The 23,807-nt window shown below is 41.3% G+C and overlaps 3 protein-coding genes across 6 annotated transcripts; all 3 read left to right on the plus strand.

Moving 5' to 3' along the window:
- Window positions 1-1,337: 1,337 nt before the first annotated feature.
- Window positions 1,338-7,463, plus strand: pdha1a (pyruvate dehydrogenase E1 subunit alpha 1a). Its single transcript, XM_076101605.1, has 11 exons — window positions 1,338-1,484; window positions 2,329-2,397; window positions 2,491-2,664; window positions 2,864-2,990; window positions 3,087-3,178; window positions 3,930-4,022; window positions 4,452-4,607; window positions 4,911-4,982; window positions 5,067-5,134; window positions 5,462-5,570; window positions 5,882-7,463. Exons 1-11 carry the CDS (start codon window positions 1,437-1,439, stop codon window positions 6,044-6,046), a joined length of 1,173 nt encoding a protein of 390 aa, XP_075957720.1. The 5' UTR covers window positions 1,338-1,436; the 3' UTR covers window positions 6,047-7,463.
- A 526-nt stretch (window positions 7,464-7,989) lies between these two features.
- prdx4 (peroxiredoxin 4) lies at window positions 7,990-11,239 on the plus strand. Of its 3 annotated transcripts, none has more exons than XM_076101606.1 (7): window positions 7,990-8,359; window positions 9,575-9,692; window positions 9,795-9,911; window positions 10,120-10,242; window positions 10,477-10,607; window positions 10,733-10,767; window positions 11,115-11,239. In XM_076101606.1, exons 1-7 carry the CDS (start codon window positions 8,005-8,007, stop codon window positions 11,163-11,165), a joined length of 930 nt encoding a protein of 309 aa, XP_075957721.1. In that variant the 5' UTR covers window positions 7,990-8,004; the 3' UTR covers window positions 11,166-11,239. The 3 variants fall into 3 exon arrangements, with proteins under 3 accessions (XP_075957721.1, XP_075957723.1, XP_075957722.1); XM_076101608.1 differs by lacking the exon at window positions 7,990-8,359 and adding an exon at window positions 8,748-8,787; XM_076101607.1 differs by lacking the exon at window positions 7,990-8,359 and adding an exon at window positions 8,807-8,967.
- Window positions 11,240-12,407: 1,168 nt separating this feature from the next.
- LOC142959864 (zinc finger Y-chromosomal protein 1) lies at window positions 12,408-23,538 on the plus strand. 2 transcript variants are annotated; one of them, XM_076101356.1, is made up of 11 exons: window positions 12,408-12,579; window positions 12,667-12,715; window positions 12,785-12,858; window positions 12,965-14,830; window positions 16,651-16,747; window positions 16,962-17,276; window positions 18,279-18,428; window positions 18,809-18,937; window positions 19,032-19,166; window positions 19,305-19,448; window positions 20,710-23,538. In XM_076101356.1, the coding sequence occupies exons 5-11, from the start codon at window positions 16,681-16,683 to the stop codon at window positions 22,008-22,010; spliced, it is 2,241 nt and encodes a 746-aa protein (XP_075957471.1). In that variant the 5' UTR covers window positions 12,408-12,579; window positions 12,667-12,715; window positions 12,785-12,858; window positions 12,965-14,830; window positions 16,651-16,680; the 3' UTR covers window positions 22,011-23,538. The 2 variants fall into 2 exon arrangements, with proteins under 2 accessions (XP_075957471.1, XP_075957472.1); XM_076101357.1 differs by lacking the exon at window positions 19,032-19,166 and having other exon boundaries at window positions 12,409-12,579.
- The last annotated feature ends 269 nt before the right edge of the window (window positions 23,539-23,807 follow it).

Consider the following 23,807-nt stretch of genomic DNA (forward strand, 5'->3'; position numbering starts at 1 on the left):
TTATTTCTGAAATCTCTAATCAGGTCACAGAATCTGATGGGTTACAGAATATGGTGCCACACTATTTAACTACAGGATAACTCTGCTCTGATGAAAGTCTTTTGGACCGAAAGCTCAAATAAAGTGTACTCTGCATAGATCTAATTGTGTACCTATTATAACAGTCACAAGTGTTCATTTCAAATGTTCAGGTTGGCCTCCCTCGAGACCCCGGCCCTCTTTAAAGCTACAACAAGGAGCTTTCATTTTGTGTCGATTTTGGCAGTCCCTGTGGACAAAAGTGGTAGTGTTTCTGTGCACCACGTCCCCTTTAGAAAACCTCTCATTTCATTGCAACAGGGGTCTGACAGTCTGCTCTGCTCAGTCCAGATTCTGGTGCTCCTGTGCCTCGCTTCTCTCCAGCAGGCCCAGCAATATGGCCTCGGTCTCCAGCTGCGTGGTGTTTGCTCCTAGTGGGGATTGGCGGAGCAGTTGCCTGCGAATTGGAAACGTGCAGTGATATTACCAATATTAAAGTTGCAAATAGTCCAGGATATTACAGGTCCATTGCCCTCCCATCAGTGTTGTGTAAAAAAATGGACAGAATGGTGTGCTAGTTTATGTTGAGAGGAGGGTTTTCCCCCCTTACCAAAGGGGATTTAGGCTGGCACTCTCTATAATTGACTACATATTAATGGTAGATTTGGATATAAGGAGAGCAGTGGGGGCAGTGTTGTGTTCAGACTGTGCTGCTTCCCTGATTGTACTCAGCTGGGAGAGATTGAGGGCGAAGGCCAGACCTGGTGGAGAAAATCCTGACACAGATTTATAGGCCAGAGAGGCACTGATGCAATGCGGGTTATGGGTCCATGTAGGGATAGAGGGAAATGAGATAGCAGAATGGCCAAGGCAGCATTAAGATAGGGGGACATTGGTGTCAGAGTTTCTTTTGGCAGAAACGAGTGGTAGTATACAGAGATAGAATAAGTAAGAAATGGCAGAGAGAGTGGGAGGAGGAGGAGGAAATGGACAGACAGTCTTTTTTCCATTCAACCAAGTCAACAGTCATAGTTTAGTCAAGTTAGATAGGGAAGATGATATCAAGTCAAGGGCCCTGTGGATGAAACACAAGGTGGCCACTCAAAGTGGCCAAGTTGGGAGTGGATACTTATTCTTTAAGACTCTGCGGGGGGAGAGTAAATATAGAAGCCAAATTGCTAAAAATATATAATTTATTTTCTTCAGAATATGCTCCCTATATCCAACGATGTGTGCCATCAGGAGATGTGGTGACTCCTCCGTCCAGAGCGAGGAAGCAGTGAGCTGCACGCGTTTAAAACCAACAAAGAAGAAGAAGAAGAAGAAGAAGAAGAGCGGAGCCGGAAAGGCGTAGCTTGACAGAAGGACGTAACGTTAGCCGTTCCCTGTGTGGATTGTTGTGAGCTAGCTCAGGAAAGATGCTGACCAATATCTCTAACGTGCTGAGGGCTTGTGCTCAGAGAAATGTGAGTACATACAATTTAAACAACAGACGGTGTTAGCCAATCACTGCATGACAGTTTCCCTCTGAGACCTCCAGCGTTCACCCAAAACAACTGTCATCGCTGTCCTGACCTTGTGAGGCCGAGTGATAGCTTGTTTAGCTAACAGAGCTAAAGTCTGCACATTAATCAAAACTCTTAATGATAGCTTCAGCGGTTTGGGTTTTAAATGCCGTGTCACGTATTTTATCTATAACGCACATTTTGCGTAACGTCAGTTTAGTCTCACTAAACGGTAGCAGATGTTAGATCTGGGTATCAACCCTCGGTACTCTTTTTGGTACCAACCCAAATGTGTTCTGTGCAGAATGTCAAGTACTGAAAGCTGCCATCAAATGTCTGGTCAGACTCGTACTGTTGTTTACCTATTGTTGGTCATAAAGGTCCTGATTTAAATCCATATTCTGTTTAGACAAAGCTCCACTACAGCTGCTTGTGTTTAGTACATTTATTTAATTAGTTAATTTTAATATTATTCTATTCATTGAATACTTACTTTTATTGTATATATTGTGCATTTTTATATTTTATATTTTTTATTTTTAATATATTTTATTGCTTTACCTGTACCATAAATGCTGCTGTAGTGAAAAAATGTCCCCTTCCGGGATTAATAAAGTATCTATCTATCTTTATCTATCTACAACTTTTGACTTATTTTGTTGAATGGAAGAAAAGCCTTTTCACAGAATGCATATATTCTACAGTAAGAAATAAAGTATTGTTTTGTGTCAATATTGAAACTCAGGAGTCGTTTTTGGCTCTAGTGTTGATGTAAAAATGTAAAAATCTTTGTTTCCCACGGCAGGGAGCTGCAGCGGTCGTGTCAGCGCGCACGTACGCCGACTTCACAACCGAGGTCACCTTTGAAATAAAGGTACGATTTAAACATCAAGTTGTTGTTTTTTCTGCTATACTGATCAACGCACATGGCAGGTTGTGTGTTTTATGGGTTTTTTCTTCCCTCTAGAAATGTGACATCCACAAGCTGGATGAGGCTCCGGCCACTCAAGTGGTTATGACTCGTGACGAGGGTCTGCAGTACTACCGCGTCATGCAGACCATCAGGCGTATGGAGCTGAAAGCAGATCAGCTGTACAAGCAGAAGATCATCAGAGGGTTCTGCCACTTGTATGACGGCCAGGTAGAGTGACCTATAACTGTTTCTAGACTAGATGCTGGAGTTTCACTTCTATGTTATAGTAATATTTATGTTTGCTGGAAAGAACATATAATGGCATTAAAGTAAAGTCTGTTTTGAAATGCAACCGGATATCATCATATCATTACTTTAAAACTGACGATTAATATCTCTGATTTATTTGTTTTTTCGGTCCTTGTAGGAAGCCTGTGCTGTTGGTATCGAAGCAGGAATTAATTTGACGGACCACCTGATCACTGCGTACCGCGCCCACAGCTACACGTACACCAGAGGAGGGACTGTGAAGCAGATCATGGCTGAGCTCACCGGTCAGTGTGCAACGCTGAGACATTTTAGTTTCTGAGATGATTTTTGAGCTCCATCCCTGTTGATTCTGAGAAGTTTTTTTGTTTTTTAATTTACAGGCAGAAGAAGTGGAATTGCAAAGGGCAAAGGAGGCTCTATGCACATGTACACTAAAAACTTCTATGGAGGAAATGGAATTGTTGGAGCGCAGGTATGTCACAGAAATGGGTTTGAACATAGATCTGCATGTCCTAACAGTATGTCAGTGTGATGACTAAAAGCAGGTTTAACTAGTAGATCTGCTTTTATAGTTTTCTGAAATTCAGTCACAAACTTTCTAGAAATATTATGGCAAGAAACTAACAACAAATTGTTGATTATCTGTTTTGTCATTCATAAGTTAACACTGAACTTGAGGCAGCACCCAGGTGACGTTATGTGAGCGCCAAACGAATCACAAGAACATAAGATTCTGTGTTTCTTGAAGCAGCTTCTTATGTTTTAAAATAGCGCTTTAGGGCCTGTGTCGATATAGCGTGTTGTGATGAAAGCATGAGACTCTCCGGCAACATTAAGTGTCCGCCCAGCCAATCAGCTCCCTCAGATGGGCTCTTTGTTATGATAGTGTCTGTGGGACATATACATTTTCAGGATAGACAAACGTTGCCAAAACAAGCTTTTTCCTCCATTTTCTACTACAGTGACGTAACCAGCGCTTTTCTGATAAGTTCAGAGATTTTCAAAAAGAGGATCTCGAAGCGGCTGCACAAAAACACCCAGAGTGCTCAGAAAAAAAAAAAGATGCTGGGTGCAGCGCTTCTTCTCTAGACGGTCACAAACACTCTCTCCTCAGTGGAAAATAAAACCGCTGGCCCTCAGAAAAAAAATCGCTATGTTGACACAGGCCCTTCTACATTTAGATTTATATCATGTAACCTGAGACGTCTCTGAATTCTCCTCAGGTTCCCCTGGGTGCTGGTGTGGCTCTGGCCTGCAAGTATCTGGGCAACAATGAGCTGAGTGTCAGTCTCTACGGTGACGGCGCTGCCAACCAGGTATTGCACAGAAAGAGGTTTTAGTCGAGCTATGTTTAATTAATGAACGACATCAACAGCAGCTTCGTTCACAAGTAGGGGGCCGTCTTTCTTCAGTAGTGAAGGTTTTACTTTACTACCGGTCCTCTGTGCTCTAACCTGCTCATCATGTTCAAGGGAAACAGGAAAACATTGGATTAGCAAGTTTATTGATAAATACATGACATTGAAATAAGTCTACTTATGGAACATACGGTTTGTCATAAGGAGTGAAATGGTACAACTCCCCAAAAAGATCCAATAAGACTCTTCCTAAGCTGTCTGTATAAACAGACGTGTTTAAGATCTACTTTGCTTTATTCTTCTAGTTTAAGCTCAATGATGTCAACAAAACAAAGCGCCATCATACGTTTGTGCTATGTTAAAAGACATGCTTTCTGTCTTTCACAGGGTCAGATTTTTGAAACCTACAACATGGCAGCACTCTGGAAGCTGCCCGCCATCTTCATCTGTGAGAACAACCGGTATGCCATGGGCACCTCAGTGGAGAGGTCTGCAGCCAGCACCGACTACTACAAGAGAGGAGACTACATCCCCGGTCTCCGGGTACTGGTTTTACTCTTTTAACCCCCCCCCCCCCCCCATTCATAAAACAGACTAATAAACAGACAATAGAATTAGTTTAGTTTAGTTTAGTCAATTTGAGCAAGATATGTCTGCCACTTCCATAAACGACACAATGCCCTTTATACAAACTCACTTATTATTTTTTGAGATGTGAAACTTGTTTTTAAAAAGTGTTGGTTGGTGGGTGTTGTTATCGTTGTTATACAAAATGACTATAATGTGTTTCCTGAAAGGAGCGCATCATAATTCAATGATATTTGGGGGATTTGTTCTTATGTCCAGGTGGATGGGATGGATGTCCTGTGTGTTCGGGAAGCAACCAAGCTCGCAGCGGATCACTGCCGAGCTGGGAAGGTGAGTTGAAAACATTGAATTATATCAAGCGGGACATTAGATCGTCAGGCAGTCATCAATTATTTTTGTCCTACTTTTCATCAGGGTCCCATTCTCATGGAGCTTCAGACCTACCGCTACCATGGACACAGTATGAGTGATCCTGGTGTCAGGTAAAGGATCATCTTTTGTCATTTTTTATTTGTTTAAATGTAAGTATTTGCTGTAACTAATTGCTACATGTGTAATATCTGTACAGCACTTCTTAATTGATTAATAATCTGACCTCCCAATCTCGTCTTAAATGTGCTGCTGCCCCTTGCTACTGCCACTGTCCCACAGTAGTCTCCATGTACCCTCCTTCCCGCTGTAGTGGACTTGCTATACCCAGATTTTCAAATCATGAAGTTGTAGCACTTGCATTTTGGTGTCGGGTTTAAAAGAATATATTGTATTAGTGCATCCCCACAACATCCCTGCACCAATCTCTCTCCTCTCAGCTACCGCACGCGTGATGAGATCCAGGAGGTCCGTGGTAAGAGCGACCCCATCTCCTTGCTGAAGGACCGCATGCTCAGCAACAACATGGCCAGCGTGGAGGAGCTCAAGGTAGCAAATATCTTCAGTTTGTTCAATACAAATAAATATGCTGCTACGACAAGTTGTCCACTGAAGAGCTGACATATCTGTATCATCCCTAATGATTTAAAAAAAAAAAAAAAAAAAAGTTTTCTTTAGATTTTGAATCCAAGACCTATTCAAATTTTCCCTAAACATATATTCCAATGTATTAAAATGATATATATGATTTAGTATTTTTTCGAATTGAACAGTACACCTGCTTAACCACGTTTCCTCAGCTGTACACTAAAAAGTCCGACAGCAAATGACTATAATCTTGTGTCTCAATGTGTCTGTAGGAGATCGACGTGTCGGTGAGGAAGGAAATTGAAGATGCTGCTCAGTTTGCCACCACGGATCCTGAACCCCCACTGGAAGATTTGTGCAACCATGTGTATCACAACAACGCACCGCTGGAGGTGCGCAGCACGAACCCGTGGACCAAGCTGAAGTCTGTTGGCTAAAGTTTTATCACCCACTCTTTTTGTCACGTCATTCACCCAGTAATGTATTAGCTGCCCCTCACATATACACACACACATCATACAATGTACTATAAAATGGTGCCTCGGACCCAGAGCTCGAACCATCAACAAGTACATTTATTTCGATACTGTACAGTTTAACAGTTGGGCCACATTCACAAAAATGTTCTGAGGATGAAACCAAGATTAACAAAGACACTAAACTGGATACTCGTTCAACGGTTTCAGTTTACAAAACACCCTAAAGTCAGTTTCTTTGTCACAGTGTTCCATAATGTCATGAAATCCGGCCCATATTTATTTATAGTTTTAGTAAAAATATTAACTTAGTAGCCAACTCAGCTATTGTACAGCTGTCGTAATTACAATCACCATCCCTGACGTTGGTGGATTATTTAAAGTCTTCTCCTCCTGTATGAAGTACATGCACCAGACGATATGAATTAATATCTGTGAGTAATTCTATTTATTTTAGAGGGAAGCTCAATACGTTACTGAAGCTATTTTAAGGAATCTCGAGGTCTCTTAACATTAAGCATTTAGTCAGAAGGTTTTTGTAAATCTGGCCCTAAGTGAATACATTTAGTGGATTGTAAATCTGCTTGTTTGATGGTTTTCTCTGGTCACCTTTGAGGTGTAATGAAGTGTCCATCCGTCACTGTTCATCTCATAAAGAGACTGACCTGTAAAAATCGGCTTTGTACTCTTTATACTGAAGTGTACGTGATAAATCATTCACTTTGAGTTAACTAGTTCTTGTCTTTTTTTAAATTATTATTTAACCCCTTGTTACAAAGACACCATAAAAGACAGCAGCTTAAAGACCATTTATATTTCTTTCAAAATACTGTATGTGAGAGAGAGAGTAGGGAATACCGAGGGAAAAGTTTGAAATATTTGTCTTGCCAAACCAAACGTGCCTGGCAAAAAGTTCATCAGATGAGCTTCTCTGTTCACATCAAGTTTCCAAATCAAAGAGGGATGTTGGGTTAAGTATTGTTGGTTAAGTAGCTTTATGGGCTACTTAAATGTCTTGTGCTATTTGACCACATCAGCCGTGGTACATTATTGGCTCAAATGTACAGAGATACATGGATATTTTAAACTTCAGTCTGTTTTTTCTTGTCAAGTACTTAAACACATTATTGTTAAAAAAAAAAAAATTTAAATGACTGCTGACAGCTCGGGTAGCAAAATAGAAACCTTTTCGTTGTAATGTGAAAAGTATTTAGTCAAATAAGAAGATGGACTAAACTTTGAAATGTCAGTACCTGTCTTCGTACAGCTGAAAATACCCACAGTGGGAGTATTTGTTGTTACATCGACGCAGGCAAACACTCCATGGAAACCTTTGTTTTATGTGTGTGTCCCTGTAATAAAAAGACTAAGATACTGAGTTTTTGTACTCTTCTTTTTCTCAACTTTGACCGTTTAATGAACAGTAGTCAATGCATGTTACTTTTTCAACACAGTAATTACTGGTTAATAAATGCAATAGGGTGTGGCTTTCAACTTAATACCTTTTCATATAGGACGACAATACCAGTAGAGGTAGCACCGTTACTATTTTTTGGACATTTTAATATTTTTTTTAGGGTGAGTATTAAGTCCCATGTCGGGTGACTTCAATTAAGAATAAAGATCAAATATAGACATAAAGTGAAGAGAATCAATAATACTATTTCAGATAAAACTAGATAAAGAAATAATTAGAAAAAGTAAGGACTAATGGAAGCAAAACCACTTGTTTGTGATAAATGTCAAGCATTTAAAAGTAGATGTATGCACTGAGACATGGAGCTAAGGAAGAAAAGGTTTGTGCAATTATGGCCAGGCAGTTGTATTTCTTTTCTGTCTATTTATTGAGGGTAGTGGGTCAAAAGAGAAATAATGTGGTAAGAGGAAGTGGGGCGTCGGGAGCTAATTAGCTCCAGAAGATGGCAGTAATGCAACTACAAGGATGCAAGCTGCTGCAAAACCTGGATCGAGAAGAAGAAGAGGAAGAGGAGGAAGAAGGCTCCTTAAATCCTGCCCAAAAGGCTGAAACACATTCCCCATTCGGGTGCGCTCAAAGCGACGACGCGATGGAGTTTCTCTTGCACACTAATATACAGAAGGAGCTTTTCCGCGCGCTCTGCGCCGCTCTCCTCCTCCTCACCACTACATCTGCAGACGAAGGCGCTAATGTGAAAAACTCCCAGTGTCACAACTACGCGGGAGGACACGTCTATCCCGGAGAGGCTTTCCGCGTGCCAGTGTCCGACCATTCCCTGCACCTCAGCAAAGCCAAGAGTAAGTTTCGTCTCGTGAGTTCATCCAGAGGTGGAAAGTTGGTGTCTGCGTAACGAAAGTGCGCAGTGATATTGTTGTTCTTCCTGCAGCTTCAGCGTGGTGATCCGTCCTGCTGTCAGGACAATGCAACTTACAGACAGTGTCCGTCCTTCTGCAGCTTGTGCTCGCATTTTATTGGCTGTGTCTTATTGTTTAATTCTTAGTTGACCGTTTTAAGATGTTGGTGTCACTCACACAGGAGGCCTGACTTGTAAGCAGATGTTTTTTTTTAAGGACACGTCATTGTGCAAAATTCATTGGATTGCGTCTCCCTCCGCCCCTTCGACACATGACCAACACTGCTGATAACTTAGAAAACCATCGAAGGCGTCTATAAAACTCACGTGCACATGTATACGTTCATATGAAATGCAGTCCTGTAAGCAAATGTAAGTGTTTAAGTTATACATTATAATAGACTTATACCAGCAGGTGCGCTCTTGTTCACCTGCTGTTGCCCACTGAAATAGAGACACTTCTTTCTACTTGTAATATGCAATGAAAGAAGAACAGTCTTCACATGAATGATGGCATTTTATGTCAGATAGGAAAACTGCAAAGAAGGGCAGGTCAGTAAAGATTTTAACATTTATAAGCGAACAGAAATATCCATATCACGTGCAATATTACTTTCAATACGTCGGGTGCAATATAACTTTTTATTACTTTTCAATATCATTGCCAATATTACTTCTCTATTTTAGTTTTTATTAGACACTTGTGTCAGTATTGCTTCTTATACATTTTATATTTTTCTCCTGTTTTTATTCTTATGTCGCTGTGATATCCTTTTTCTATTTTAGTATAGTTATTTTACCTTACTCTTGGACTGGAATAGAGAACAAAATATATCATTTTAGAGAAGCATTTCAAAAAGCATATACAGTAGGTATAAGAAAATAATACAAACAAAGAGCAAATGTGCATAATACTGAGCCATATGGGACATAACAATGCAGAACAAAATCTGAATAGAAACAAAGAATACAAATAAAGATACAGAATTGAAAGTAAAAAGAAAATTATACTGTCTTTAATTTTTCCCGGCACATTTATGTTGATATAACCATGTTACATGTAGTCATTTGCAGCATCTAAACACATATCATAGATGTTTTAAAGTTACAGTAATAATTGCTGGTTTCATCAATCCACATATTTTTCTTCCTACCTAAGTTTCAAAGCCTGCGCCACACTGGGAAGGAACAGCCGTCATTAATGGTGAATTCAAGGAGACAAAGCTGTCGGACTACAAAGGCAAATATCTCGTCTTCTTCTTCTATCCTCTGGACTTGTGAGTAACATCTGAGACACACATGACATAATCACTTCATTTGTGTTGTTGCACAACAGAGTCGGTCCTCATGTAAATGTGCGTTTGCTCCGTCTTTTGCAGCACATTTGTCTGCCCCACTGAGATCATTGCATTCAGTGATCGCATGACCGAGTTTAAAGCCATCAACACAGAGGTGGTCGCCTGCTCTGTCGACTCCCAGTTCACCCACCTGGCCTGGTAAGATCGTGTCCCCGTTACACCGACAAGATGCACTCAGACTTAAGACAAAACCTAATAATAAAAGACGTCCTTAAGTGGAATAATTATCAAAATACTTTGGAATTTCACTAAATTAATTTTAGGGGGTTCAAGCTGATGTTAAGGTGTGAATCATTTATGAATTGTACACTCAGAACATAGCTTTATATTTTCTTGTTATTAACAGGATCAATACGCCCAGAAAGCAGGGTGGACTTGGACCGATGAGAATACCTCTGCTGTCTGACCTCACTCACCAGATTGCCAAAGACTACGGAGTCTACCTGGAGGACCAGGGACACACACTGAGGTACGGTTTCACTTTCACTGTTATGGCCGTTCTCTACGTTTTATAGGCGATTTAACTTAATGAAACAATGTTGCGCCACTCTGAGAGAACAAAAGCCGATAAGTTATAGGTATGAAACACTTTAAAATGTATACGAATGACATTTGATGCTTCTGCAATGTGCTTCATAACTTGGCTGGTTATTTTAAGAAGTCATTCTTGAGTCTCACTTATCTGTCCGTCTCTCTCTCTCAGAGGACTCTTCATCATTGATGACAAAGGCACCTTGAGGCAGATCACCATGAACGATCTTCCGGTGGGAAGATCTGTGGATGAGACTCTGCGGCTCGTGCAGGCCTTCCAGTACACTGACAAACACGGAGAAGGTACGACGAGCTCATTTTACCGGCAGTACCAGGAAATTAATAGCTGGTTTTCAGTGTGTATCTCAGTGAATTTTTTTTTAAGCTATTCTACTTGTGCTGACTGCAATTGTGTCATTGTCTTACAGTTTGTCCAGCCGGATGGAAGCCTGGCAGTGACACAGTGAGTATCACTGACTGATTTGGATCCTTGGTCATTAACTAGTGTTGTTCAACGACAGATCGACGATCTCAGATCGAGAACCACGTGTTTGCAAATCAGTCTTTGTGTCCAGTTTTGCAAAAAGCATTTACATTTCAGGTTCAGAGAAATGGACGGTGACCATTGCCTGACTATTTAGTTTGTGGCCTCACAGGAGATTTACTAATTTACTAATATTCAGGAAACACACGGAAAGCAGGGCTAGTTTGTTGTCAGGGATCTGCATTAGTCACAGCCTGATTCAGAGCATACACATAGTATATTTCTATCACTCATTGTGCACTAATTTAATGAATTCTCTCCCACAGATCATTCCTGACCCTTCAGGCAAGCTGAAGTATTTTGATAAACTGAACTGATCTGCGTTCCTGTCGTCCAAGTCTGTGAAATCCATCACTTACTGAAAGTCCAAATAAAATGTGTTTTCCTAAAACGCTGTCTGTCTACTCTGTTGGTTTCATCAGGTGACCGCTCTAACTGGAGCAACAACTAACAAAGAGTCATCCGACATATTGGCATACTTGCTGGACCAGTTATCCGTTTTGAGTTTGCTGCGATGTGTATGTGCGGTAAACACAGCTGCGGGTTTATTAATATTTAAATAAATGACAAACAACATCGCTTTACTGCCTTGTCCTAAATAATGAGGGAACAGGAGAATGGAAGTGTAGTAATAAAAGTGAGAAACGTATCAAACAACACGCCTGGGCTGAGGTTTTGCGTGTGGGGAACATTAACTGAAAACGTAGATGAATAATGAAAATAACATTATGTGATATTCTGCAAAGTTAAAGAAAAGTAATGGAGTTTAAATAATTTCTGGACGTTCGCTAAGCTTATAACACTAATTTAAGAATACTGCGAACAAGAAATGTCCAACTAGCACTTATGTACAAATGACCAAACTTTTTGAGAAGATTATGATTGCCTGATTAGGCTTTGCAACTGAAATATCATGTTTGTGAGGGAGGATTATGGTTTGTACATAGTAGCAGACACACGATTGCATAAAGCCTGATGCTGAAAACTAGACACTAACTATCCGTTGTCCCTAAAAGACATGCTGTCATTTGATCACACCAAACAGTCGGCAGAATATCATCTTAAGGGAAGCTACCAAATTTGAAATTCTGATTCTGTGTCTATCCAAGCGTCACTGTGCGAGGCCGTCTGGAGTATCAACACAACGTCTCAAACATTTGACTTACAGCTGCTTTCCTCATTAATCATCACAACAAAGATGTCGCCACATCACAGGCCAGTTCTATAATACGGAAAGCTGAAACCAACGATGTCTCAGATATCATGCGACTCTTTCAGGGAAGCCAAATGTTAAAGCCTAATATTTTAACAAGCTAAAATAACATAATAAAATAATCGTTTATCAGTCCCACAGTGGGGAAATTTTCAGTTTTCCGCAGGAGAAGGAGATAGTAAACAACATCATGCATCAGCATGCAATCATTTTCCTGTTTATGGCATGTGCATGTATTGGGAGCAGTGTTGATTGTGCAGTATGAGGAAGGAAGGACCTGTGGTATCTTTCCTTCACACACTGCGGGTGCAGGACATCCCGGGACACAGCTGGCCTTCTTAACCAGCCTGTTGAGTCTCTTCCTGTCAGCAGTCGAGATGCTGCTGCCCCAGCAGACCACTCCGGAAAAGGTCCTCGGGAGTGCTCCCTGCACTCTCAAAGACCTGAGTCTCTTCCGCAGATAGAGTCGGCTCTGTCCCTTTTTGTGAAGTGCATTTGTGAACCAGTTTATTGTTCAGGTGAATACCCAACAATAGGAAGATTGGGCCATTTGAAAAGAAAACTGTTATAATTCTACCGCTTTCTTCTTTCTTTTTGCCTTTTAGGATTTTGCAAAATTCATGGAGATGGACAAAGTCACGCTGACCAAGAAAGGTACTTTAACCTTTTAACTTTTAATGTTTTAAATCTTCATACATTCTCATAAAATCAATTTCCCACTAGATCTACTTGAAGACGGCTTTGATGATCATCCTACTGTTTTATTGCTGAAGTCCCAAAAGAGCAGAGCTCAGAAGGTAAAGACATTTCTCTTAACACAACTTTACAATTTAGAAATCGTATTCCTTAAGGAATAGGTCAACGCTTAAAATTCAACTCTTCACTCATGGGGTTTTCCTCTAGGGCACACTGTGATTGGCTTTGTACGACTTCACATACGACCTTTGGATTGGAAAGGTATGATACATCATACAGGAGAAGTTTTGTGGTAAGATTTTCCTCAAGTGCTGTCATATAATGAGGGTTGAGGTTAATGAGTTACAGAGAAAGTCTGAAGGGGCATTTTTACACACACTCATGAACTAAGTGTTATTTGTACTCTTCACAGTTAATTTTTCACCAGGTTTCGGCATTGGTTCACAAATCATGAAGGTTCTAAGTGAGGTACCATTACCAACGTACAGTTAAAGCTTCTCAAGTGACAGACTGTATTCAATACTTCATATGTCCTATTTTTTTCCACCAGTAGACAGCAGTAAAGACTCGCTGTAGCAGCATCTCCGTAGCACAAAACAACTCAAAGACTAGTGAGTTCTACCAGCGAAGAGGAGCAGCGGATCTCTCCTCTAAGAAGGATCTGCTTAAAATAACTGCCAGATGGAGTTTTCTGTGTATTGACTCGTACTGACTGTTGGTATTGGCAATAATCATGTTTTGTTTGATCAGTAAATCTGTCTTCGATAATTAAGTGGTTTTCCGCTCATCTGAATCTTTGCTGATCAGTGAATGAACACATGAGGTTTGGGAATATTCTTACTATACACTCAGAGGCCTGTAATAGTAAAATGATGTAAACATTTGAGAAAAGCCACAAAGTTTTTGTTTAGCAATCATATTTTGTATTGCCATTACAATAAAGCCATACTTTTTAAAATAACTTCAAATAACTCATGTGCCAGTAGTTTATTATCACTAGTTGAAGGTCTGAGATCCTTTAAGTAAAACGTAAAGCAAAAGTCTGGTTTTGAATATGTTGCTTTATAAAGTAGAGAAGTATTATCAGCTAAATGTATTTAAAGTAACACAATTAAAAGTACTCATTATGCAGCAGAATGGTCCCTGTCAGTACGATGTATATATTGTGATATTTGATTATTACTACTATTAACTGGGGGATAATTTTAACTATTCCACATTTGTTAAATGTTTGATTTTAAACAAATGTGTTGAAAGTAGATAAACACTTTGTATTTAATAGCCTATATTAATTTGTAAATAAACTGTCAGATCAATGTATTTAAGTAAAAATGTATAGATACTCTATTAAAAGTGAAATACTCTATTAAAGTACAGTCATTAACTTGCAATTAAATGGTCTTTTTATAAAAAATAATTCTAAAACCATTTTTTATTTTTGACCAGGAGGTTGAGGTTGTTGTGAAGAAACAATTTGGTTTAAACTACAGTTGCGATTAAACTGATACTGTGACAGGGTGGAAAACTAGTCTGCGGTTTGTTTAAATGTTGGATACTCTCCGTCTGGAGGTCATAGTTTAATCACTTTTTATTGTCCACCTCTCCGTCGCATACAAGTCTACTGTTTGGGGAACCGAAGCAGTCCTCGACCCATTACTAGCTAAACCAACCTCGGGGCATAAACTAATTAAAATTAACGCCACACTGCACGTTTTGACGAAACCCCGTCTGAACAGCCGTCCTCAGATTATGGCCTGTTTGGTGCCTGCCGGTGTGATTTCCACCACAACCCTTCCGCATTTTCCTGCTGCTATCGGGCTGTGACGTGTCGTGCTGACGGCGGCCTCGGAGCTGGAGGAGCGGGGGGCTGTAGCATGACAAGATCTGGCTCCAGACGTCCTGCTTTGCTTTCAGCGGAGCTCCAGAAACAACCCATAACCCCTCCTTCTCTGCGCCTCTCCGGCCCGCCCAAATAACACAAAATTCCCGACTGAATCCTGCCCGAGTCTGGGGGAACCAGGCGGCCCGGGAAGCCGAGGTGCGGACGGAGGCCATCCCTGCAGCATACATCTGGTACGCGGGTCGTTTTTTGCTCCCGTTTGCAGAGTTATGTTTGCATGTGTGCGTGTTTCTTTGTTTTTGCATGCATGTGGTATTTTAATTTATTTCTTCATTGTCACCGAGAGGCCGCAAAGGGTTGGGCCTTTTCTTCTCAGGCCCGGGCCTCAACAGAGGCCGTAATTGGTAATTCAGGCCTATCCGGTTAGCTAGCCAGCCCGCTTAAAGGAGCGGGTTTTTTGTAGGCGCCAGTCGTCGCTGCCTCACGTTATTGTAATTTTATTTAACAGTAAATGTGCATTACAACATTCTACAGAAGCGCATTTACCATTCCTCATCGCCAAAGGGGTATTTTAAATCTGTGTTAAAATTAGCATTCGTCCAGACATCAAGCTAACAAAATGGCGGACGCTAACGGCTGTCTAATGAAAATCTGTTGTGGAAAACGAGTGTGTGTATGTGTGTGTGTTTAGCAATTTTCCCGCTAGCTGGCTACTACAGAGCCGCTTCATTGTAGAACTAACGTAACATCCCTTACTATTTCATAGTTTTATGTTACTAAAAACATGTCTGTGCAATCTCTGTGTTTTGTCCGCGTCAATCGGGACTGTGCGTGTGTATTCAGTGGCAACGCTGCTCCAGTGGTCAGTTGAAGACATTACCGTTAACGGTAACCGTTGGTTTAGTCTGACATGAATGAGTATCTAACTCAGCCCGATCACAATGGTAGGTTTTAATGTGTTGGCTTCATCTTTCACCACACTTGATGCACTGTTGTGCGCCACAACGCCTCACAACCGTGCCATCATTTTCCACCTGGAGGTGGGGGATGGTACGTTCAGTGTAAATTAAATGGCACCCTGGCAGCATCGTCCACACCACTGTTTACATCTCTGCATCCCCGTGTGTGTGTGAGACAGGGAGACATTTTTATCACATGCTATCTCACCTTTATCTCCATGGTGAAGGTATGTTGGTGCCAATTGGGCTGAAGTATTTGTTTAGTTTTGGTAGCTATGGTAGTGACAAATTTGCCATTTCACTTGCTGTCCTTTGCTGCAGACACAAGCTAACACTGGAAAACTATCTTCTTTAATAGTAATTTATTCGGTTGAGTGTTTCCCCTCTAGAAATGCTCTATTTCCCCGTGAGGCCAGATTTCTCTCCAGGGCATTTCTTTACAATATCAGGTGTCCTTATCTTATTTTCTATCTTTGTTTGTGTGGAATAAAAAGCCAAAACAAATGAGGCTCTCTACAGAGGAACAGAGGAACCCACAACAAAGCACAGTGGGCTATTAAACAGAAGTTACTATGGCTTCAACTAACAATTACCTAATATTAATACAATATGTATTATGCAAATGCATGTCTTATTATGGAAGGATATTGAATACTAGTGCTGATTCAATGAATAATAAGTAAAGTGTTTTTCTGTTATACAATTTCAAATAGTTTAAAATCACATGAAGGACCATGAGCGTTCATGAGTTTTGGATGCAGATTCAATTGCTTGAGATTCGCAGTACAAAAAAAAACCAACTTTTTAAGACAGTTGTCAGTACGTATCATTCTATATTATACAGTTTGTTGACTTAAGTCACCTGCTGCAGTGCATTGGTCCAGTCTGCTTTTAAGGAGCATCATATTGAAGGAAAATGACTATACATGTATTAAATAATAAGTGAGATTTAGTAAGTTACTTTGGTAAGTAACAGCATGTTAATGAATAACTTATCAACGGAGATTTTTGAGTTTTCACGGTTCTTCTGTTACGCTTTGTTTCCAACAGTTTTTATCACCAAATATCTAAACCTCTCTGTCATCTGCTTTCAGCTGTTCAGTAACAAATGCAGTGTGAGGACAATGGATGAGGATGTCACCAGGCTTGCAATACATTCTGAAGAGCCCAAAATAATATTACACGGATCGGGTAATTGACCATGCTTATGTTGAATCTGTCTTTGTTTACACAAAGTTTGTTTTTGGGGGTATGTGTGAGTTCACGGTAACACCGCATGGTAGTGGTTCTTTGATTAACCAGATAATGGGACAAGTGTTGTTTGGTATGTTGTGGTTGCAATATGTCAGTAGGAAACAACCACACACAAATCATCTGATTGACGGTGTGATCCTGTTTCTTCCAGATGACGGTGGTGCCGGCGGGCAGGAGTTTGTTGTGGAGCTTCAAGAGACTGTGTTGGTGTCCGAAGGCGAGGGGGAAGGCATGGCAGTTCACAGGTTTGCCCCAGACGAGCTAGTCATCCAGGATGCTGTGGAGGACGTGGTTTCCGAGTATGTGCACTGTGATGAAGATGAAGATGTCGCCGTTGAAACCTGCGTGATGGCTCTTGAGGGGGACGAGGAAGGTGTCGCCATGGGGGACATCCCTGAAGATGGGCTGGACTCAGAGCAGCAGGACGACGACCAAGATGGGTGTGGAGACTATCTCATGATATCCTGTAAGTTTACGTCTCTGCTGTGGTGGGATTGACTTTAAATGTGCCTTTGTTGTTTGAAGAACTTTTGACTTAGATTTCAAAATATTGACTCTCTTTACAGCTGACACCTGTCCAGCTACACAGTTAGTAGACTATTACAGATTGTAACAAATGCTAATTTTAAACATCTCTGGTAAATGGTCTTGCACTTTTCTAGTCTTCTGACGACTCAAACTGCTTTTAGCACTAGATGTCTCCATTCACACTCATTCATACACTGATGGTAGCGGCTACCATGCAAGGTGCCACCTGCCCTAACTAATCATTCACACACCGCAGCCACAGCCTGCACATGTTCTAGCGGAGCCGGGGATCGAACCACCGCTCCTCTGATTGATCACTGAGCCACAGTCGCCCCGTAGCAGCCAGTTTCTATATATTCTGCAATAATTTCAAACCCTAAGTGGTACCGGGTCTGAGGATGGGTATGAAACACACTGTCGTGTGTGTGTGTTAGTGGACATGCAGAGAGATGAGATGAGATGACAGAAATAGTGAACTTTAAGCACAGTTTTGATTTTCTGTTGTATTAATAAACCAAACCTACTTCTAAACCGACTATTTTTGAGAGAATTCATGGTACCTAATCTCAGACTTGACTGGGTAATATTTATTCAATATTCAGACAAGCTAGTTCAAAAACAAAATATGAATTGTGATACATTTCCTAGAGTTCATTGATATACTGAAATGGTGAAACTATATCCAAGCTTTATCTTCATTAAACATAAATAGTGATGAAGTATTAAGTTGTCACATGTTGTAGAATTAACACCGTCACCAGCTCATGGCTGGCAGATCTCACACGTGTGTGTGTGTGTGTGTGTGTGTGTGTGTGTGTGTGTGTGTGTGTGTGTGTGTGTGTGTGTGTGTGTGTGTGTGTGTGTGTGTGTGTGTGTGTGTGTGTGTGTGTGTGTGTGTGTGTGTGTGTGTGTGTGTGTGTGTGTGTGTGTGTGTGGCTAGTGGACGAAGCGGGAAAAATGGTATCGGAGGATGGAACGGAGGTAACAGTGGAGGGAGCTGTGGAGGACCAGGAGGTGGAGAAGGATGAGGATGGGCAGGAAGTGATAAAGGTGTACATCTTCAAGGCTGATTCTGGGGAGGATGACATGGGTGAGTACTGGTTAAGCTTAAACCTCTATTAGAATAACAAAGTGCCTAATTATAGCCTGAATACCAGTGATTCCCACAGGATACAATATTAGATTTGGTTTTTGTTTCTGAAAGGGCTTTTAGATGGTGTAAGAATATACGTATACCAAATTAATTAAAATCCAGTCTGCTCCTATCTAGCTCACTGCTTACATTTAAAATAAGTACTAATTTGTAGTGTTAAAGAGATATTTAAAAGTCTTAAATGTAACTTGGTGAAACCCTGTGGATACCCTGGAAATAGTTTGAAGCTTCAGTTTTCCACAGGTTGACAAATATCATTTTGTGACAGATTTGCCAAAAATGTTGAGGATTTAGAAGTTGTGTTTTAAATTCTGCAGGAGAATCGGTTGACATCAGCGATGGAGACGCGGAGAGCGTGGCGTTAACGGAGTCTTCAGGCCAAACGCTCCGAGAGAAGATGGTTTACATGTCAGTCGGGGATTCTCATCACAATCAAGGAAACCACGGTGAGCTCTTGGATCTAACGATGGGGGGGCGTAACTGTCATGAAACTAAACATTACTAGTGTTTTGGTTTTGTACATGTTGGGCTCATCTACAGGTGGGTCCAAGGTGACTGATGAGGTTTATATGGAGGTGGTGGTAGGAGGCGAAGAGCCAGTAACTCACGACCGCTCGTATGACAGCGTGTCTCTAAGCAAGGACTTCATGCCTGTGGCCTGGGCAGCTGCTTATGGTCAGCACCCCTGTCTATTAAATTGCTTAAAAAAACAACACTGGCAGCCTGTGCATCAACCTGAGTTTCTTGGCTTAAGCTTTTACAGATGCTGGTGTTGTTTATTTCCGTGTTAAAGGCGTTGTGTCGGTCTCACAGGTGCGGAGGATAGCGAGAGTTGTGAAAACAGAAACGGTGCCGCCAGTGCACTGCTGCACATCGATGAATCCGACGGGGTGGATGAAATCGGCAGACAACGTAACAAGAGCAAGAGACGGTCGGAGCCTCGCCAGGTACAGACAGGTAAGAGCAACGTAAAGTTCACGTATCTGGAAGCTGTCAGCTGTTGGTGGGCATAGCTAGCGAGCTAATTGTAGGCCGTGTTATGTACATCGTGTTGTAACTCCCGATCGAGCAGCAGAACCACTGATGCTCCGAGCTCTAGTTTTGATTTGGTGTTGGGGGACCGGTCATGCTGAGGATGGCTCCAGGGAGTCATCGAGCCTTGAGGTCAGGCCCTCCCAAAAAATCCAGAACACACAAATGGTGGAAAGCGGTTAAACCGTCTAAATTCACAATTCAGTACTGTATTCTTTTCATAGTTTTTCAGCGATTATTCTCTAGCTTGTGATTACAAACAAATTACTTTACCCACACTTTAAATGTGCAGTTTAACCAGCAGTCAAACAAAAACATTTAGAGTTTTAATACAGAAAAAAAAAAAAAAGAAAGCGACGCATTGCGTTTGTTGTGGTTTGCAGCTTGTGACTTTAGCGTGACTGCAGCCGGTGCAACCAAAGTTTAACGAGCATATTTCAGTTGCCTTCTACTAGTTTATCCTGATAATTTAGAAAAATATTGTGAAGATGCCCCAGCACTGTATTAATAATGTGTTGCAGGTATCCCACTTATTCACTGTAGTACATGCATAATGATTATGTAGAAGTAGGGCTTCACCTAACAATCATTTTTCAATCATAACAAGAAGATTCATTTTTTTATTACCCGATAAATATAACAATTAGTTTACCCCAAATAGATGTAATAAAGTTCTATTCATTAGTCGCATAGATTAATTTTAATTGCTGTATGTCATAGCAACCCTTTCCCCGAGCTGGAGAATCAGTATTTTCACATAAGCACTTCACTTAAGATGGTGATTACATAGCTTATGTCCTTCACACAGGCGTATCAGGTGTTTATTGTGTTCCTTTGTGACAGTTAGCTTAGCTTCTAATACTGAGAACCTCTCAATGTGGTGCATGATATATGCTACTGCACTCGGCTAAATCTTACTTGTTGATTTTCCATTTTTTGGTTTACAATTGTATGAATTTCCTGATTCCAGATGGTATTGATCTTAAATATCTGCAATCCCAGAACAATCTTTGAACAACCTTAAAGAGTGATTAGATTAGTGATATCAGTTGTTTTTATTTGATTGTTATTGATAAGGAATATATGGTTCATATTACCCTTTTAAATAGACCAACAGTTTACTTGACAAACATGTTTATGGTCATGTTGTCATTTGCGTCTCCCTCTTTCTCATTTTTCTCTGCAGCCATCATCATCGGCCCGTACGGTCAGCCTCTGACGGTTTACCCCTGCATGCTTTGTGGTAAAAAGTTCAAGTCACGAGGCTTCCTGAAACGCCACACCAAGAATCACCACCAGGAAGTTCTGACGAGGAAAAAGTACCAGTGTACAGACTGTGACTTCACCACCAACAAGAAAGCCAGCCTCCACAACCATATGGAGGTGCACGCTCTGAGCAGCAAGGCCCCGTTCGAGTGTGAAATGTGCGGCAAGGAGTTCCACCAGCAGGCGGCGCTGTTTTCTCACCGACTACAGCACCACCATCGAGAGCCCAAGAGCCAGCCGCCTGCGACGCCAAACAAGATGCATAAATGCAAGTTCTGTGACTATGAAACGGCCGAGCAAGGGCTGCTCAACCGGCACTTGTTGGCGGTTCACAGCAAAAGCTTCCCCCACATCTGTGTGGAATGTGGAAAAGGCTTTCGACATCCTTCAGAGTTGAAGAAACACATGCGCACGCACACGGGCGAGAAGCCGTACTCCTGCCTTTACTGCGACTACAAGTCGGCCGATTCCTCCAATCTCAAGACGCACATCAAGACGAAGCATAGCAAAGAGATGCCATACAAATGTGAGCGCTGCTTCCAGACCTTCGCCGAGGAGGAGGAGCTAATTCAGCACGGACTAACGCACGAGGAGAATAAGACCCACCATTGTGCCCACTGTGATCACAAAAGTTCCAACTCCAGTGACCTGAAACGCCATATCATATCTGTTCACACCAAGGACTATCCACACAAATGTGCCATCTGTGGTAAAGGCTTCCACCGGCCGTCTGAACTGAAGAAGCACTCGGTAGCCCATCGCACCAAGAAACTCCACCAGTGCCGGCACTGCAACTTCAAAATTGCAGACCCTTTTATTCTCAGTCGCCATATCTTGTCTGTCCACACTAAGGAGCAACAGGCCTCTCCTGAAAAGAGTGAGCCAAAGAGGACAGAGACGCACACTCCTGTTGTGACGCCTAAAAAGTCTGCACCCAGCGTGTCCAGCGCCGCCGGCCCGGCCGGCAGAGTCAGTGCAGCCAGCTTAGCCAGCAGTGTGACAGTAGTTATCGGTAAAGGACAAAAAGAAAGGCGAATCTACCAGTGCCAGTACTGCGACTACAGCACCGGGGATGCTTCGGGTTTCAAGCGACACGTGATTTCCATTCACACGAAAGACTATCCGCACCGCTGCGAGATCTGTTCGAAAGGCTTCCGACGACCCTCGGAGAAGAACCAGCATATCATGCGTCACCACAAGGACGTGGTGCAGGCAGACTGACTCTGACTGAGCCAAATACTGTGCCACAACCAAGAACAATGTCGAAGTAACCATCACACCCCAATCTCTGCACCCTCAGCGCGCCACCCGTCACATTGAAACGATGTGGCGCGTGTGTGCGTGCTGCACTTAGTCCGTTCTGTTGTTTTTCTCTCTTTTTTTTTTTTTGATCCTCAGCCTAATGTGTGTTCAGAAATGTATACACGTGTACATAACATTAACGCTCTGTCCGAGATAGCAACAGGACCATTCTGTAGATTTGCACTTTTAACTGCATGTCCCTTTGCTGGTGACAGTGTGCATGGCAGATTGTGCAGATGTCTCTTTTGTAGATATACATCATTTTTTTTTTTTTGGAGGCAGCAATCAGTTGTCAATCACAAAGGTCCTAATTATTTGTCTCAAAACTGAAGTGTGATTTGCAAAAAACATTTGCATCATTTTGTTAAAATGTACTTAAAATTTAATTAGCAACCTGTTCCCAGTAGCACTTGCCATCTTGGTACAGATCACGATGGATGCAGTAATCGAGTCATGTGTGTGTCTGTATGAGAGGAAGAGTGAATGACAAACAAACATCTGTTGTGCTTCCTGGAGCTCCAACCCCACCACTCTGTAACATAGTGCTTTTGGTTGTGTTGTTAAAAACACAAGGCGGGCTGTGTGCGGCACTCGGAGAAAAGCAACAATCCCTCTCTGCACAGCGGTCTACGATCCTTCAGTTCACAGTGGATGTGTCATGGTAGTGAATAACAGTTCACATATGCACCTATATCACGATGCCATCGTTTCCCCGTCACTTGATTATCATAAACCTATGATATGTCCGTCTCAAGTCAGTAAGTGTACTGTATGTTGTTCAGAAGCAGCAGAGATGAAGCCCTGACTGACAGTATTTCTAATCCATTAATGCTACCTGGAGGGGGAAATCCCATTGATTTGAAAAAAAACTTTATTCACAGTTATTACTGATGACAAGCGGTTTCTTTTTCCATAAACAAACTTGTTTCTCACATGAATTGACATGATATCTGTTAAATCACAGAAGAAAACCTCATCTACAAACGTCGGTATGATACCGACATTAGGCCAGGTTAAAAAAAAAACAAAGTTCACATCAGTGTCCAAATATAAGTATCTGGCCTAAATAGGAATCATACCGTGTAACTGGTGCTGCTGTTATGAAATTACGGATTGAACTCACAGATGTACTTTTGCCAGTAGAAAGGGAAAATGTATATCTTTTCTGCAACTTCAGAAGACAGGTGCTGGTGGTGTACTTGTACTATGGCTTTTTACATTTTTGTTATCACCTGTGATTATTCCTGTTTTTATATTTATTTCATTTACAAGTTGTTGTATAGTTATGTGTAACTAGACTTCTATGGGACGTAAATTATTGTTTTGTATACCAATCTGTACAAAGCGTGTAGATGTAAACACTTGATAAAACGGAAATCTGAACTGTGTTGTTATGGATGTACTTCAACGTATTTGTTAAAAAAGATAATAAAAGCAAAGTATTTTAGCCATTTTGTTTTCTATTTGCCACTTGGATATTTGACGTTGTACATTTGTATTTCTTGTAAACAAACTAAAGTTGTTTTCAGTCGGTGTTACTCATCAAAACACATCGTATGTGTCCTTAAGGTCTGACAGACGGTCCGCTGAGATTGGACGTTTCAGTGAAGTAGGAGATATATTGTGTTAAACTTAAAAATTTATATATGGATTTTACTTTTCTTGTGGAAGAAACATAGCCGACACATTACTCACTGCAGAGCATTTTAATTCTTC

The sequence above is a fragment of the Anarhichas minor genome, unplaced genomic scaffold (assembly GCF_050575085.1).
Source record: "Anarhichas minor isolate MPS153535 unplaced genomic scaffold, ASM5057508v1 ptg000027l, whole genome shotgun sequence".
NCBI classification, from domain to species: domain Eukaryota; kingdom Metazoa; phylum Chordata; class Actinopteri; order Perciformes; family Anarhichadidae; genus Anarhichas; species Anarhichas minor.